The sequence below is a fragment of the Cavia porcellus genome, unplaced genomic scaffold, assembly GCF_034190915.1.
Source record: "Cavia porcellus strain 051 isolate PalLab524CR breed Dunkin Hartley unplaced genomic scaffold, mCavPor4.1 scaffold_17, whole genome shotgun sequence".
Taxonomy (NCBI): Eukaryota; Metazoa; Chordata; class Mammalia; order Rodentia; family Caviidae; genus Cavia; species Cavia porcellus.
Window position 1 is genome coordinate 23,033,658 of NW_026947500.1, and position 17,248 is coordinate 23,050,905.

Below are 17,248 nucleotides of genomic sequence, written 5' to 3' on the forward strand. Positions count from 1 at the left end.
ACTCACGACTGCCTGCTTGCAAGGCAGGCGCTTATGCCGCTGAGCTAAATCCTCAGCACAAATAGTGGTACTTTTAACAGCTCTCTTCAACAACTGCCTCTAAACAGCAAAGTTTTGTACCGCGAGGGCTTCTGGTCCTCTCTGTACTCCTGGGCTCAGGAGTACAGGTCCTCTCTGTACTCCAGTAAACGTTGCGGGAGCAACCGAATGAATGGAAGGAGAATGAATGGATAGAAGGCGGATGAAGGAGTGGTTAAAAAAGCAGTTCCCAAAGTCAAGTTCTAGAAGTTGGGAGCGCTTTCAGACTTCCTCTGTGCTCAGAGTGCTGAGAAGCCAGTATTTCAGAGGGCACACGACTTGCCTCAGTGATCGCGGCGGCCACTCACCCCAGCCACCCGCAAGTGCTGTGACTTGCAGCTGAGGTGCGCCTCTGGCCCCGTTGCTTAGCTACGAAGCCGCGTGTGGGCGGGGCTTAGATCCTTGCGTCATTCCTAGCGCGACGCCCCGCCTCGCCTCCCGCCTGTTTTTCATCTGAGACCCTCAGCAGCCCGGCTAGTGCTGCACCTGCGCGCCGTTTCCATACTTACTCTCTAGGCCCCGATCTGCGCCTGCGCGGTGCCCGCCGAGGCGCGCGGAGAGCCGCGAAGCGCATGCGCCGTGTGGGGCCTGCCGCTTTGGTGTCGCTGCCGTGGCTGCTGTAGCTGTTACCGCCTCCCTGCTGGCAAGTGTGTGAAGGAGGAGCCGAGGGTCGCCTCTGGCGCCATGGGGGTGAGTGAGGCATGAAGAGGAGATGGGAGGCCCAGGGGCGCGTTTTGTTATCCTCGCTCCCTTCGCCCTCATTGTTCCTGGAGCCCCCCTCACGTGACCTCGACCCCCTCTGACCTCACGTGACCCCTGGCCCCCTTGTGACCCGACTCCCCCATTCCAAGAAACCCCAAGTTCGGCCTAGCTCAGTTATACCAGGGAGCCGCTTCTGGGGGGGGGTGTCCCTCCCTCGGCGCCCCTCCCCCACCCTTCGTGTCGCGCCGGCCGGTTCCCGCCTCCGGGATAATCCACCGGTTCCCACGCCCCGCCTCCGCGGTCCTCGAGCTTACGCCCTGCTTCTTGGGTCACCCGTCTGCCACCGACCCTTGGTGTCCCGCCTCCAGGCCAAGCTGGTTTGGAGGGGACTGAGGCACGGGGAAAGACGGCGCCTGTCCAAGGTCACACAGGCAGAGACTGGGGCGCCAGACCCCGCTTCGGCGACCTGAATCCCAGACGGCTGTGCTGCCCTATTCCGGTGATCAGTTTTCCTACAAGCTTGAAACCTCTCTGGCAGGTTCTTTCTCCTGATCCGTAAAATCTAGCCTTCTCCAGAAGGCCTGCCTGCTTGACCCCCTGGTTGCAATGAATTGTTTCTTGTTAGGAAGTTGTTAAGTTTTAGCATTGCCTGTGGCTTTGCAAGGGGAAAACTGTGCTGGTGAGAAGGGAGAATGGGAACAGGGACTGGACGTGGACCCAACTTAAGTGGCTATGGACCGCCTTTTACTCATTTTTTTTTTTTTTTTTTTTGTCTTTTTCTTTTTTATCGGTACCAGGGATCGAACTCACAACTGCCTGCTTGCAAGGCAGGCGCTTATGCCCCTGTGCTAAATCCCCAGCCTATGGACCGCCTTTTAAGTGCTGGAAGCAGGAAGGTGTTGATATGTTTTGGGTGCCTTTTCCTGGCATGTGCAAGTAAAGGGTGGGCAGAAGCAAATCTATAGCTCTGCTCGTTTACTTTACTAAATTCCAATTTGAGAAGTACCAGTCACTCTCCTAGGAAGGTAACTGGTCTATATGTACTTGTATGTGGAATTTCCACCACCGTTAGGGAGTCCTGACTTTGAGCCAGAGATACCTGTGTTAGCTCCATCTTCACTTGCTGGCACCAGAATATTGTGCCAGTGATGTGGCCTTTCTTAAATTTCCTCCCCTATGTAACCGGAATGCGGACACCTCCCCCATAGAGTAATAGTGACTATTAAATGAGATAATGGATGTAAACAGCCAAATAGGTGCTTCCTGAATAGTGAGTGTTATTTTTTTTAAGTGGGTGTTATTTTTGTCTGTATTGTCAGCCTTCACTTAAGTGATATAAAATAGATCTGAGCCATTTTTAATTCTTGATTTGCTCCCACTGTTACAAACCTACATTTTTTTCCTATTGACTGAATAAATAAACTTGTTAGACAAAAATAATTGTCTAACCCACGTCCAAAAAACTTTAGGTAGTCTGTCAGACAAACATTCAGGGCCTGGGGCTGTAGCTCTGTGGTAGTGTGTGCCTGTGGGAAGACCTGGGTATGGTCCTGAAGACCACCCTTTCCCTAAAAAAATTAGTCATGTTTCAATCAGGAATTTTAGAGCCTGTGTACTTTATACGGAGACGTTTAAAGACGTCAGTCGTTTTTAATGTGTCTGTAATGGCCCCAGACCCCAACTGTTTCAATGAAACCTGTCTTTAGTGTCACTGAGTAACCATCTACCAGTTCAATCACTGCTGACCAAGCCCCAAACAAGAAGCATAGCATGCCATTCTGGATCAGCATTTCCTCATTGGTTGAGTTGAAATAGTGGGCCCCAGAGATAACTAAAAACCTTGCTTCTACTCGTCCCAGTCTTATTATTTGTACTTCATAGATGTATTTCTCAGAATAGCACCTACAGAGTCCCATCTTGCATAAAACAGCAGCAGAGGGGGCTGGGGATTTAGCTCAGCTGCATAAGCGTCTGCCTTGCAAGCAGGCAGTCATGAGTTCGATCCCCAATACTGGTAAAAAGGAAGAAGACAAAAAAATAAAATAAAAAAATAAAACAGCAGCAGAGTCTTGAATTATCTTTCCTGAATGAGAACTGGAACCCTGTCATTGCCCTTGTTACTCATCAGTGGGAACTATGGAGCCCCCCCCATCTAGATGGCAGAAGTCATCATCCTTAGTGGTGGCTGTCAGGCAGAGAGCCCTTCCCCTGATCTCAGGCTGAGAGCGTGGCATCAGATGCATTGCCTTCTTTCATTTTAAAGTTCTGCCATATATGTGTTGTTTTTGAGGAGTTAAAAGTAAATCTTTGTCTCCACCAAAAATAAGTTCTTAGTAATAGTACTAAGATGGGATAAAGGTGTGGACACTGAAAAATCTAAGAAATGTCAGGTTTGTGGTGTTTTTTTTTTTTTTAATTTTTGGGACAAGGTCTCACCATGTAGTCCAGGCTGGCCTTGAACGCATGATAGACCTGCCTCAGCCTCCTGAGTGCTGGGATTATAGGCATGCACTACCATGCCTGGCGTTGAGATTCTTTTTGTAAATGGTGCCTCTTTTTACTATTTCAGGCATTTTAAAAATTTTCCTTTGTGACCCCTACCAATCACTGTGGGTGGAGTTACAATTTTGACAGGAATTATAAGGGGAGGAATTTCATACATGCTCATGGAAACAACATTTAAGTTTTTAGAAGCACTGTAAGAGATGTGGAGAGTACATGAACTTTACAGTTCAAACCTAGACTGGAATCATGGATGATCCATTCAGCAGATAGGAACAGAGCTCTACTGTTTGCTGAGCACAGGATATGCATAAGCAAATAAAGCAGATACAGCCTGCTCTTGGTGGAGTCCAGAGTTCAGTGTGAGGCAGGGTGTGTGAAGACCTCTGAGAACTCCACTCACTCACTGTGACCCTAAAAGTAACTCAGCATTTCTGTGCCTCAGATCTTTCAGGAAAGAAGTGGGCATATGTATCTGGGCAGAACTGTAAAGTTCATCTTTTTGAAAACATTGGCAGTAATAGGTCCTTAAGAACAAAAATTGTGCCAGGCAAGATGGTGAAATGCCTGTAATCCCAGCACTCAGGAGGCTGAGGCAAGAGGACCACTGGGTCAGAAACCAGCCTGAACTACTATTTTCTTTTTGGTACCCGGAATTGTGCTTGCCACTGTACCTTTTTGTCCTTGCAGCATCTCTTGAGTATGGTATGGTTATCCTTGGTTCTTTTTGTTGTTGTTAGCCTTGTTTTTCAATGGATTTTGTTTTTGTTATACTGAGCTTGAACTTTATATGTATGCTAGGCAGGTGCTTTACCACTGAGCTACATTCCAGCTCTAGCTCCATTTCATGAATCAGGAAACTGAGGTTCAGAGAAATTGAATAACTTGCCCAAAAGATTTTAGGTAACTTGCCTAAAGTCACATAGCTATTAAATGAAAGAGCTGAGAATCAAATCCAGGTCTCTTGACTCAAAAGCCCATGCTCTTTTATTATATAAAGCTCCCAGGGGAAAGACACTTAGCCACAATGAGCTTTACTATTCACTGCACTTATTTCCCATTTTAATTAGGAGAGCTTTCCCATGTCCCTACAGGACAGCCTTCCCTCCAAAAGGCAGAGGCAAAGCTAATTGGAACAGTAGGAAACCACCCTCCCCTACTGCTTGCTGGGTTTGAGGGAGATTCTCCCCCCGCTGCAGCTTTCCTTCTACTACTGCCTTGTACGTGCAGTGGAAGAGCTTAAGGGGTGTGTTCATTATCTCGGTCTCAGGTCTTAGCAGCCCCAAGCGTTGTCTGAGGATTGCCTGGCTCACCAGTCCCTGCTGCATGAGTGAGCTCATAAGTCTCCAGGAGGCCCAAACTAGCCCTCCTGCTCCTCGTGCTTAGGAATTGCTTTTTGTGCTTAGAAATGAGGTACCATGCAGCATTCTGTGCTCTCTGGGTCCTGGGAGTCTTCTAGTGACTTCGATCCTCTTTTATTGTTAAAAGAACAGGCCATTGGGTTGGATGAAGGGAGCTGCCATCTGCTGTGAAGGTATGCAGGCTTCTGACCAGTCTTTAGAGCATAGCTCTTGCCATGAGCTCAGCATTTCCGTCTTCATCTTCCTGGAGATCAAGTTGCTTTCACAAGTTGTGCTAGCGTGGCAGGAGGGACACTGGCCTGGTCTGGTTGATGCCAGAGTCCACTTGACCCCATCATCCAGTCTTAGAGACTTCCTCTTCAGGGTATCCTTTTGCCCTACCTCTGCTGCACTGCAGCGGTCAGGGGCTCTGTGTTGGTAAGCTGTTAGTAGGTGGATGGGTACTGACAAGTGAGTTGCTGAGTGGATGTGTGAGGGCTTCTGAGGGCCCTCACCTTGTTTTGGCAGGATGTGAGAAGGTCTTTATTGAAAGACAGAGTGAAGGCGGATATTATGAGTGGGCTCTCCCACTGGGAGACAATGTGGGGTGGGACAAATGCTGGATCTGTGACCCAGCCCTTAGGACAGGAGCTCAGTGGGCACACATCCCTTTGAACCTCAGTTGCCTAGTGTGTGAAGGAGAGATGAGGGTCTCTGCCCTGAGAAGTGAACACATGTGTTAAAGTACATAAGAAGCTGTGACTGACTCAGTGTTGACTTGCAACTTAAACTCCCAGAGGGAGAAAAATGAAAGCTGTAAAACCTAATGGGGCAGCGCCTGCCTGGCAAGCTTGAGGGCCTGAGTTCGATTTCTAGTACAAAAACACCCCTAATGGTGACAGAGAGGGGGTGGCTTGCTCTAGGAAGCATGGCATTCAGCCAGAGGATAGTTACTAGCTGGTGCTTGTAGAGCTTGTGTCTATAAGAGCAATCCATGCAAGTTCTCTCTGTTCTGCCTCCTAGTTATTCACTACAGGAACTAAAGTGTCATTTCTTAGAAAACCAAGGGCAGCTGCCATGGTGCTGCACACCTGCAGTTGCAGTTCTCTGGGAAACTGAGGCGAGAATATTGAAGTTTGAGACCAGTCTGGGTAATTTTTAAAATTAATTTCTTTATTTATTGGTACTGGGGATTGAACTCATGGCCTTGCACTTGCCAGGCAAGCGCTTATGCCTGCTGAGCTAAATCCCCAGCCCCAGCCTGAGTAATTTAGAAACATAGTGAGACTCTGTCTCAAAATTAAAAAGGGCTGAGGATGTAGCTCAGTGGGAAAGCCCAGAGTCCAATCTCCAATACAAAAGAAAAAGAAATTGATAGAACTTATCCTTAGAAAGTTTCTAGCAGCTGGATTTTTCTCTCATGTGCATGTTAATTGCTGTGCATGCTCTTTCCTGGGGCCAGTGTCAGGGCAAAGGAAAGCTGTAATTGGGAGTTGTCAGACCTTTCTCCAGGGAGCTCCTGGAGAGGACAGTAGGGGATCACAAGAGGCTGTACCATTGACAGAAATGAAATCTACTTGCCGTTGTCTTGGGGGGCCAGTATGGGATCAGTCAGCACCTCTGCCTGTCTGTTTCTCCTTGCGAGTGAGAATGAGAACTGTCATTTATTGAGCACCTGTTGTATGAGCCTCTCAGGGTTAACACCACTCAAGAGGTATTAGAATCTTCACTTGCAGACCAGGGGAGGAGGCTCAGAGAAGGGCTGTGGTCTGCACCAGGACCTATAGAAAGAATTTGAATGAGATCTGTCAGATTCCAGAGCTTGGCTGTTTCCCTGTTACCCAGCTTTTATTTATTTATTTATTTATTTATTTTATTTTTGAGACAGGGTCTTGTTATGTAGTTCAGGCTCACTTTGTACGGCAGGCTGGTCTCAAACTTGCAAGGACCCTCCAGCCTCAGCTTCCTGAGTGCTGGGATTACAGGTGTGAGCCACCACTCCTGGCTGTTAGCTTTTTACCAGAAGGTAAGAGAGTCTGTTGAGGCTTGAGAGAACCCTAAAATAGCCTCAAAACAGTATGTGATCTAGTTACAGCTGTGGGCAACTTGCTCTTTTGCCCCTCAGTACTGGGACCTCCCTTTGCCCCACATCTGCTAAGTGTGTGCCTGGAGCTTGGTTTTCCTGACCATGTGGCAGCATTGCCTGTGGCCTGAGGTGAACCCCTTGGGGCCCTTTGGTTTGCTTTTGTTGCTAAGTGCCTGGTGTGCCTGCCATTTGTTAGCCTTGGCTGAGCAGGACTTCTGGGGGCTCTTAAGCCAGAGCACCCTGGTCCTTGTTTAGAAATGGGGCTCAGATCACATGGGGCAGCTCTTTTTGTCTCTTGTGGCTAGAAGCCACACAGAAGACTGCACAAACCTACACTGTGCTTAGGAACAGCTGTCAGTGGCTATCTTAGATGCCGGGTCTCCCTGAAAGCTGGCCAAAACGGGTCTGAAATGGGGTGTTTCTTTCTTAATGAAGGAGCAGATGAGTAAATATTTGTCACTGCTGTAGCCAGGTCTGCTGTGGGCATTGTTAGGTCTCCAGCTGAGGTCTCTGGTGATCTGGGAGCAGCAGGATCGGTCTACTTCCTGAAAGAAAGCTGAGCAATCTAGTGATACTCGGGAAGGCTCACAACATGGGGAACAGTGTCCCTGCATATTTCACGCACTGAGTGGCAGCCTGGATGGGCCAGGCCTTTGGATACGGGGCCTCTTCAGTTCCTCAAAGAGAAAATTAAGACTTCAGTAGGCCAGAACCCTTCCAGCCAGTGTTATTTTTCCCTATTGCAGAGAAAGTCAAGCAAAGCAAAGGAGAAGAAGCAGAAACGCTTGGAGGAACGGGCAGCCATGGATGCCGTCTGTGCCAAAGTGGATGCTGCCAACAGGGTGACTCTGCTTTCCAGTCCCTGCTTCTTGGATCCTCAACTTGGTTTTTAATTTGATTTCTTTTGGCTCCACCCTGTGGCAGAATTGAGACACTGCCTACCCAGGCCTCTTGTGGCTTACAGCAGAGGAAAAGTTGGGAGGAGGTGCCAGCTATTTGTCCAGGGTGTTCAGTGTGGATTTCAGCAGAAGTGGCTTCTTCTCTTACTGATAGTAGTTTTGGGGAGGAAACCTCTTAACAAAACATATGCCATTTTCTTCCATTCCTTCAGGTATTTATTGATATCCTGTGAAACACTGAAGGCTGTGTGGGGACTGAGGGATGGGGTGGCCTGCCCAGAGGGATTGCAGCTAGGGAGGAGGGCCTGTGAATTGACACCAGCTGGGTGGGCTGAGAAGTTCTAGCCATCTTTCCCGCCCCATTCCTTATCTCACTTCTCGTTATTCTTTTAGCTCACTCATCTTACAGTGTTGCACATCTATAAGGTTGTAGTTTGGGGACATGATTTTCTGTTGAGGTTCTGAGCAGGTGAAATTAGTTGAGGGCTCAAAGGGACCATGTGGCCTCTTTAGGTTAGTGGTACTAGGAGCAGGCATTATGGCCATAGACTGGTAAACTCTGTTCTCATCCTGTCAAGTGAAGCTAAACTGGACTCTCATGGACCTCCTCCTTGAGCTTCCCACATCTGTGTGATTTCATAGCTGAGGCAGATGGAGGCCCTGTGAGGACTGTTTCTGGGGCTTCCTGTCATGAGTCTTTACAGTGCCCTATTCCCAGACAGCAGGGCTCTTGGGCAGAGCCAACACTTCTGCTCACCTGTCTGTTACTCTTCTTTTCCTTCCACAGCTTGGAGACCCTCTGGAGGCTTTCCCAGTATTCAAGAAATATGACCGAAATGGGTGAGTCACATTGAACAGTCTTTATTTTTTTCTCAGTGTTTTAAAACAACATCTGTATATAATAGAGTCCAGGCCAGCCTTGACCTTGTGATCCTCCTACCTCAGACTCCTAGTGCTATACTAAGCATTCTTAATACCGTGTCCTCAGGAATTTACTTTTCCAGTGTGAACTTCAAACCCAAATTTTCTCCTACTTTATTATGAGAAAACAGAAACTGTGGCATTGTAATACACACCTGTGACCCCAGCACTTAGAAGGCAGGGATGTGCATCACCACACCAAATCTTGTTTTGGGAGCATATTGAAAGCTAAACATAAATAATATCTTTTACAACTGATAAGGTTTACCATGGCACCTGGATTGCCATTCCCTCTTCTTTTTTTCCTGTTGGCTTACAAAGTAGGAATCACATTCTGTCTTACCTGAGTTGAGTTTCTGTATTGTAATGTTTAGCTTGGGAAAATACAGGGCTTATAAGGGCTTGTGGCTCCTCTGGGTTATAGGTTGAATTGCTGCTGGGCTTCATATTAACTCTGCTTGGATAACTCACGTTTCCTAAGCCTGATTTTCTTTTCATTTTTGTGTATAGTGTTGGGGATTTTTTTTCAGATGGGATTTTTTTCAGCTGTGTAGTCCACATCGGTTTCAAACTCACCATGGAGCTCAGGCTGGCCTTGAACTGGCAGCTATCCTCCTGCCTTAGCCTCCCAAGTGCTGAGATTACACACCCTGTTTGGTACTGGGGCTTGAACCCAGGGCTGTGTGCCTACTAGCGAAGTGATATACTACCTGGCCCTTTTTATTTTGAGAGAGAGACTCATTAAGCTGTCCAAGCTGGCTTGGACTTTCTTTTTTTTTTTTTTTGTCTTTTTCATTTTTATCAGTACCAGGGATCACACCTACAACTGCCTGCTTGCAAGGCAGGCGCTTATGCCTCTGAGCTAAATCCCCAGCCCCATGGCTTGGACTTTCTGTATTCCTGCCCATGCACCACTGTTCCTGGCTAAGTGTGATTTTCTCATCTGTAAGTCTGACTATGAGACTAGCTGTGGTCGCATACCTGTAGTCTCGGCATTTGGGAGGCTGATGCAGACAGGTCAGTGCAGAGTGGTTGAAGGCTGCGTGGGCTGCATGGTTAGTTCAAGGGTGGCCGGAGACAGAGACTTGGGTTCAAACCCTAGTACTGGGAGTGGGCCAGACTTAACAATTAGGGGTTTTGTTTTGTCTTTGGTGTTGGAGATTGAGATAAGGTCCTTTGTACTAAGCTATATCCCAGATAATACCCCCCACCCTCACCCCTTTTTTAAGTGTCTTGAGACAGGATCTCACTGTGTGGTTCAGACTGCTCTTGAATTCTTTCAAGCCTAGGCCGGCCCCTAACGCATGACTCATGTCTTGGCCTGCCAGGTTCTGGGATTACAGGTGTACACCATGCCCAGCTTACATCTTTTTTTTTTTAGTTAATTTTTAATTTTGAAATAGGATCTTGGGGTCCTTCTTCTTTATCCCAATGCTAGAATTGCAGGTGTACACTACCATGCCTGGCCCATATTTACAAGGTTTTTTTTTTTTCTTTTTTGAGATAGGATCTCGCTATGCAGTTCAAACTGGCCTTGAGCTTACTGTGTAGTCCAGGCTGGTCTTGAACTTGAAATGATCCTCCTGCCTCAGCCTCCTGAGTGCTGGGATTACAGGTGTGTGTCACCACATGCAGCTCCAGATTTGCAGGGTTTTTTTCCTTTTCTTTTTGGTACCAGGGATTGAACTCACGACTGTGTACTTGCAAAGCAGGCGCTTATGCTACTGAGCTAAATCCCAGCCACCAGATTTGCATTTTTAAGGAAGAAAAAGGATATGTCTAGCACAGAAAGTAGCAGCTGTTATAAATATTTTAGTGAATAAGAGAAAAATACAGCTATATGAAGTATAAAACCCGTGGCACTCCATTTGTTTTTCATCCTGCATTTGAATTTTATAGTATCACATTCACTTGTGTATTTCTGCCTGCGGTCATACATCATACATACAGTTCCTGTAGTAGGTTTATCATTCAACTTCTAGAAAGACCTTTCACATGGCTTAGAGATCCCCTCCTGTGATCTCTCTTAGCATTTCTACATACTGCATTCCAACTGAATACCAGAATCATGGGGAAGCTCAGAAGCAGCCCTTTCCTGCCCACTAGGCTCCTTCTGTCCCTTTTTCATGATTCTTGTGGCTGTGATCCTACTTTTACATACTTAAAGAACATAAGAGGGTGGAGAAATTGTACCTGTAGACCAGCCTTTGGAGCTTTTATAGCTAAGACAGAGATACTGCAATATTTGGGCAATTCTGCTTGTTATGTGCTTGGTGCTTATAAAGAAAGATTCTTTCGGGGCAGGAGATTTTCCACTTATATGATGAGCTTGAATGGTGTGCCAGCCAGCAAGGTGACAACAGAACCCACTGGAAACATCCTCTGAGGGTGACATCAGAGGCCACTGAAGGACACTGATGCAGGAGCTTTTCAAAGGCTCAACATGGCTGACCTCATTCCTTACTGAGTGTGGTGTTACCCGCAGACTGATTTCACAAGTTGGCCCGTGAGTTTAACTGCATCTCACTGAAGTTTTCTTGAAGCAGATGCCTAAATACCTACAGCATTCCATTAGGAACAGAGTGGTAGGTTAGGCCCATCACTGTTCTGCCTTGTTTATCAGCTTAGAGTACCCATTGAGTCCTGGGAAAAAAAGAAGGTGGCACTTCCAGGGAGACTGATCTTTGAACTTTTTTTTTTCCTGTTTTTTTGAGACAGGGTCTTGCTATGTAATTCAGGGTAGCCTTGAACTCACTATGTAGCCCAGACTGGCCTTGAATTCCTGGTAGTATTCCTGGCTCAGCCTCCTCAGTGCTGGGATTACAAGTTTGTGCCACCACGCCTGGTGGGCTTTTTAAAATTTCTTTTGGTAGTGCTGTACTGGGGATTGAGCCCAGGACCTTATGCGTATAGGACAAATACTGCACCAGTGACTTACACTCCCCTCTCTGAGCTTAGTCCCTGTCCCTGAGCTGTAGTCTTGAAGAGCCTGAGGTTGATCACATGGCTGGTTCTGAAGGCAATATCGATAGATAAGGGGAAGAAGTCTTGTGGGAGCCCACAGATATTATAGAAATTGAAGCAGCAGTGTTATTCCATGGTGCAGTGGTTAGCAGTCTGGACTCTAAATTCAGAAATAGAGTGACAGCAAATACCTAAGATGCTGGGCATGGTAGTGCATGTCTGTTCCAGCACCTGGAAGGCTGAGGCAGGAGGACTGCTGCAAGTTTGAGGCCAGCCTAAGTTACTGTGTAACTCTGTTCAAGGCCAGCCTGAACTACTTGGCCAGACTCTGACTCAAACAAAAGAAAAGAATGCCGGGGCCAGGGATTTAGCTCCGTGGCTCAAGTGCTTACCTGGTGAGTACGAGGTCATGAGTTCGATCCCTGGTACAAAAAAAAAAAAAAAAAAAAGGAGTAGGAAAAGAAAATGCCAACGACCAGGAACTAAGAAACAAAAAAGGCAAAGTTTTTATAATGAAATACAAACAGGTAGAAAAAGAACAAAGAGGCGGTAGAGAAGACAGTTGATACAAGTGCCAGGTCTAGTATGGACACAGGAAAGGCAGCACGGGGCCCTGAGATTAGGGTGGGGGACAGGCAGTGACAGCTGTTACTCTCACCCCAGAAGGGTCTGTTTCTGCAGGTGGGGCTTGTCTGAGAGGTGGGGCTTTTCCTAAGCAGTAACAGCGCAGGTGCAAGTCCCATCAGACTTTTCAGGGAGCAGTGGTGGTGCCTGGAGGGAGCTGCCAGCTCCTGATGCCCGCCCTGTACTCTTCTTAGGTTGAATGTCTCCATTGAATGTAAGCGAGTGTCGGGACTGGAGCCAGCCACTGTGGACTGGGCATTTGACCTGACCAAAACGAATATGCAAAGCATGTAAGCATGGCTGGACCAAAGTGCGGCAGGGGCAGAGGGAAGCCTGGTTCACTAGCTGGCTTTCCAGCCCTCCTAGGTGTTCCTGTTCTGACTGCCCCCGAACTCCCCAGGTATGAGCAAAGTGAGTGGGGCTGGAAGGACCGAGAGAAACGGGAGGAAATGACAGATGATCGAGCTTGGTACCTTATCGCTTGGGAAAGCAGTTCTGTCCCTGTTGCCTTTTCTCACTTCCGGTTTGATGTGGAGTGCGGGGATGAAGTCCTCTACTGGTAGGAGCCTCGGCTTGGGCTGAGCTGAAAGGGGAGGGAGAATAGGTGACTGCTCCCCGTGTCTGTCTGGGCCTGTGGGCTGCCAAGGACTGCAATGTCCTCTGCTGGGCTTTGCAGCCTCTCAATGCTTCACTCTGCACTCTTACCCCTGCTTTCTTTACCCAGCTATGAAGTGCAGTTGGAAAGCAAAGTGCGGCGGAAAGGCCTGGGGAAGTTCCTCATACAGATCCTGCAGCTCATGGCCAACAGGTAAGGGCAGCTTCTGGCTTTGTTTGCGCACTCACCAGGAGAGCGGTCCACTGGCTTCAGTGAAGGGGCTGCAGAGAGGCGGTGGGGAAGATCCGTGAAGCATATGCAGTAGGCCGGCCTGTGATGGTGGGAAGCACTGAGCAGTTTGGTGCCAGGCTCTGTAGGCTGGAGGAGGGACTTGGGACCACCACTTCTGGTGAATGAGAGGAAGTGGCAGAGACAGGAGGAAGAGGACGCACTGCCTCAGCTTCTGTTTCTCTACAAGGTGCTCACTCTGTTTTCTCCCAGCACACAGATGAAGAAAGTGATGTTAACCGTGTTTAAACACAATCATGGCGCCTATCAGTTCTTTCGAGAAGCGTTGCAGTAAGGAGCTGACCTCTGGTGTGGTTTTAGGGGTGGTGGGAGGTGCCATCCCCGAGCTGTTTCCCTGGTCCTGGCCCTGGCCCTGGCCCTCATCTTGATCCCTGAGCACACAGTCAGTGGTCCCTGGGGATTCAGGATTGGCGAGATGGTATGGTAGCATCCTCTTAACGTGGCCCCCTTGCCTCCTCCCATTAGTGTAGCTATGGGAAAAGTTTTCAGGCCAGGAGGATCGCATTCCACTACTTATGTCCAACCCTTTTCTCCTGCCTGCCTTACAGATTCGAAATTGATGATTCCTCCCCCAGCATGTCTGGCTGCTGTGGGGAGGACTGTTCCTATGAGATCCTGAGCCGGAAGACCAAGTTTGGGGACAGCCAGCACACTCACATGGGTGGGCACTGTGGCAGCTGCTGTCACTGAACTCTCAGAAACATTTACAAATCAGAACTCTCTCCTAAGGCCTGTCCTGCACCCTGGTCTCACACTACCTGCAGGTGCTCTCAGAGCTGTGGTCTCCTCAGCTTTGCATGTTCCAAGTAGCATCCTGAGAGCTCTGAACCTGGAGAGGTGCGGTCTACACCACCCCTGCCCCTCTCTCCTAGAGGACAGTGCCAGGAATGAGTGCAGAGTAGGACGTGCTGCAGGAAGAATCGGAGCTCCTCCTTATCCTTACAGCAGCTGTTGCCTCACTGGGCTGTCAGGCCTCCACGTGAAGGGTCCTCAGACTCTGTGCAGCTGGATTCCAGACAGGCTTCCCCCATCCTTGCCTTGGACAAACAGAATGTTTATAGCCACCTTTGTCAGAGTCCTGGAGTCCTGATCTGGGGTCTGTGGGTCCCCAAATAGGAGAGGACTCCTAAGATCTGGGCACGGACCAAGGTTTTGGAGAAACTCAGCTCTTGCAGATGGAGCACTGTCCTGGAGACCATGCAGGCCTTTATGGCAGAGTACAGAGAAGCTCTTTCTGGCTGAGTTTTTATGGCTCCATAGTGTGGAGTTGTCTCAGGGCACTCACCAGCTCTGGGGGGAAGGCTGCCTTTCTCCAGCGCTATCAGTAGGAAGGGCTGAGAGGACCAGGGACAGGTGTGCCCAGGGGCCCACTGTGGGGACAACGGCTTCTCTGGGCATTCTCGCTCTCAGCTGAGCCTCCAGATCTCATGGGAGTAAAGAAGAGAACCTGAGGTTCTGTTCCTCTCCATTGCTCCCACACTCTTCCTCCCCAGCCTTTTGCTTCCACCCCAGATACCTCTGTTCTTAATCTTACCGGGGAGTAACATCAGGGAATCCCATTATTCCTGTACAGTTAATGCCATTTCCTGTCAACCCTTGGTGCTGATAGTTCTCTGAAGGTGGGGCGACCCTCCTACCACCGTGCCTCTTCAGAGTGCCCCCAGCCAGCAGCAGGCCCCTTTGCCTGCACTCCCCAGCCTTGCCCCTTGTGGCCTCAGTGAGGCATTGGTGCCACTATCCTGGCCCATTTGGGGCACAGCTCAGGCTGCATCAGTAATGCCTGTCACGGGGCTGGGGATTTAGCTCAGCGGCATAAGTGCCTGCCTTGCAAGCAGGCAGTCGTGAGTTCGATCTCTGGTACCGGTAAAAAGGAAAAAGACAAAAAAAAAAAAAAAAAAAAAAAAAGATACTGTGGCACAGGAATGCCTGTCAGTGTGTGGACAGCTGCTTTGCTCTCTTTGGTGTCACCCTGTGACAGCAGGCTAGAACAGAGGGAGATGAGTGAAGAGGTCTCTGAACTTACTCTCCTCCTGATCTCTAGGCCTTGTTCCTCTTTCACGAGGGAAAAACTTACACCCTTACCTAGGAGAAAGCACCCACACTTGCCCTTGGACCTCCCCGAGCTCTGCTTTAGGGGCGTTGCAAAGATTCAAGTCTTTGTGTAGTTGCTCTCATGGGGTCTGTGCCCCGACCTCTGAGCCTGCTCACCCCCACCCTCTGGCCCGATTCAGATGATTCTGGCAAAGCTCCCCAGAGTAGTCTGTGTGTCTCACCTGGATTTCCTGCCTGGCCCCCCCCTGAGCACCCTGCTTGGGTCCACCAGCCGTGGGGCTGGGCACTTCTTGGAGAGCACCGTGCAGCTTTACACTGGAATAAGTTTACCCTCACCTCACCTGCTGGCTCCAGGGTTCTCACCCTCAAGTTGGAGTTATCGGGAACAGACTGGGAGCTCCTTCCAAGAATCATGAAGCAACAGATGCATGTTCAGAAGAGCTTTTCCTTTAATCCCTGTCTCCACCTGAAAATGATAAATATTTATTGTCTTAAATCATAGATTTTTGGTACCTCCCATTCAAGGGGACCAAAAAGAACCCCCTGTGTAAATCCCATGTAAGGTGAGTTCAGTGTACATTTCCTCCTCCCAATTGTTGGACCCCTGGCACCAAGCCCATTGGTAGATGGTACTGGGTGCCATGCCTCACACCCCAGCCTTTGCGGTGGCCTCCCCGCAGGACTCTTCAGGTCACAGCCAAGTAGGGGAGTACTGATGCAGACAGCCACTCACTGGTGGCTGTTGAGCCTATTAGTGCGTCAAGCATCAGTTTTCCTCCTCCTCCTCTTCCTCCTCTGGGTCTTGGTTTTGAGAAACAGACTTTTTGTACCAGGCTTTTTTGTTACTGTGTTTGTTTAGAGCACGTTCAAAAATAATTTTTAAACACTTTTCCCCTAATTGCATCTGTCTAATTTCAGGTATTTTGTTGGTGTCAGGTGTGCATATGACTGGCTGGGAGTTGTGGCACACGTCTGTAATTTCAGCCTTTGGGGAGCTGAGGAAAATTGCTATGAGTTTGAGGCCAGCCTGGGCTACATCTTGAGACCCTGTCTCAAAAAATTGGAAAAAAAAAAAGTGTGTACACGACACACATGGTTCTTTCTAACCACCACCATCCCCTTTTAAGAGAAATTCTACAAGATAAATTTCTTGATACACATATATTTTTTTTCTTTAACCACTGATTGTCATTGTACTCAAAAGGAAAAGGCGATTGTTTTTTGCATCAGTTGTATGTCACAAATAAAAAGCACTGTGTTGAGATGCTGGGGTGCCATGCTGGAGCCTTGTGCCTGGAGGCTGCAGGGGAGCCTCTCCTGGATGATGTCCCCAGAGGTGGAGGTGCAGATCCAGTGGGTGGGGGGTTTCGCAGGAGTAAAAGGCTGGGCTCAAAGGTGTTTTTCTGTCCTTTGTTTCCTGAAGCAAGTCCCAGGCTAGCCATGGTGACATTCGGCATCTGCAGCTAAATATAAATTCCAGTGCCCATGTGTGGGGATTGAATAGGTGAACATTTCCTTCCTTTTACATGCTCAAGTTACTCATAATCTTTGACTTTTAAAAAGATTCCTCTCCCTGGGTGCGATGGCAAACACTTGCCCCAGCCCTGTTTGAGCGGTTGAAAAGAGGATCATGAGTCCGAGGCCAGTCTGGAGTGTATAGTGAGACTTTGTAAACAGCAATGGCTCAGCTGCCCACTGGGTGCTGGACACTAACTCGCCTGTCCTATAGGTGCTCATTGTGTAAAGGAAGGGGGAGGAATTGGTCCACAGGCCTAGTAAGTGGCAGAACCAAGATTCCAACCAGTGTAGGCAGAGACCTATTTTAAATAACATGCAGAAGATGGGAGGGACAGACCAGGGCCTGACCAAAGCCCCTTCGCTTGCCAAGGTGCCTCCCCAGCAGAGGCAGCACCCCCATCTCAGTGCTAGGAGCCAGGCATGGGTACATGGTGGGGCTCTAGGCAGGATGTTGGTTGTGAAGTCCGTTAATGTTTTTAGGTTTCACCTGTGCACAAGGGGAACCTGTGTTGGCTTCAGGGACCTCTGCTGTGGGGTCTGCGTTACAGTAAGATGAGGGAACATTTGCTGTACAGCAAGAGCCAGTGGGGTCACAGCACAGGACAGCTGTTAATGCAGGCCAACCCAAGAGTGGTAGAGGGAGAAATCCTGAGGAGTG

General features: G+C 48.7%; 1 protein-coding gene across 2 annotated transcripts; it reads left to right on the forward strand.

The window, feature by feature from the left end:
• The first annotated feature begins 563 nt into the window (after window positions 1-563).
• Window positions 564-16,334, forward strand: Naa40 (N-alpha-acetyltransferase 40, NatD catalytic subunit). 2 transcript variants are annotated; one of them, XM_003468109.4, is made up of 8 exons: window positions 564-768; window positions 7,455-7,550; window positions 8,395-8,447; window positions 12,311-12,406; window positions 12,517-12,675; window positions 12,841-12,924; window positions 13,213-13,290; window positions 13,569-16,334. In XM_003468109.4, the coding sequence occupies exons 1-8, from the start codon at window positions 763-765 to the stop codon at window positions 13,708-13,710; spliced, it is 714 nt and encodes a 237-aa protein (XP_003468157.1). In that variant the 5' UTR covers window positions 564-762; the 3' UTR covers window positions 13,711-16,334. The 2 variants fall into 2 exon arrangements, with proteins under 2 accessions (XP_003468157.1, XP_023420146.1); XM_023564378.2 differs by lacking the exon at window positions 7,455-7,550 and having other exon boundaries at window positions 579-768.
• The last annotated feature ends 914 nt before the right edge of the window (window positions 16,335-17,248 follow it).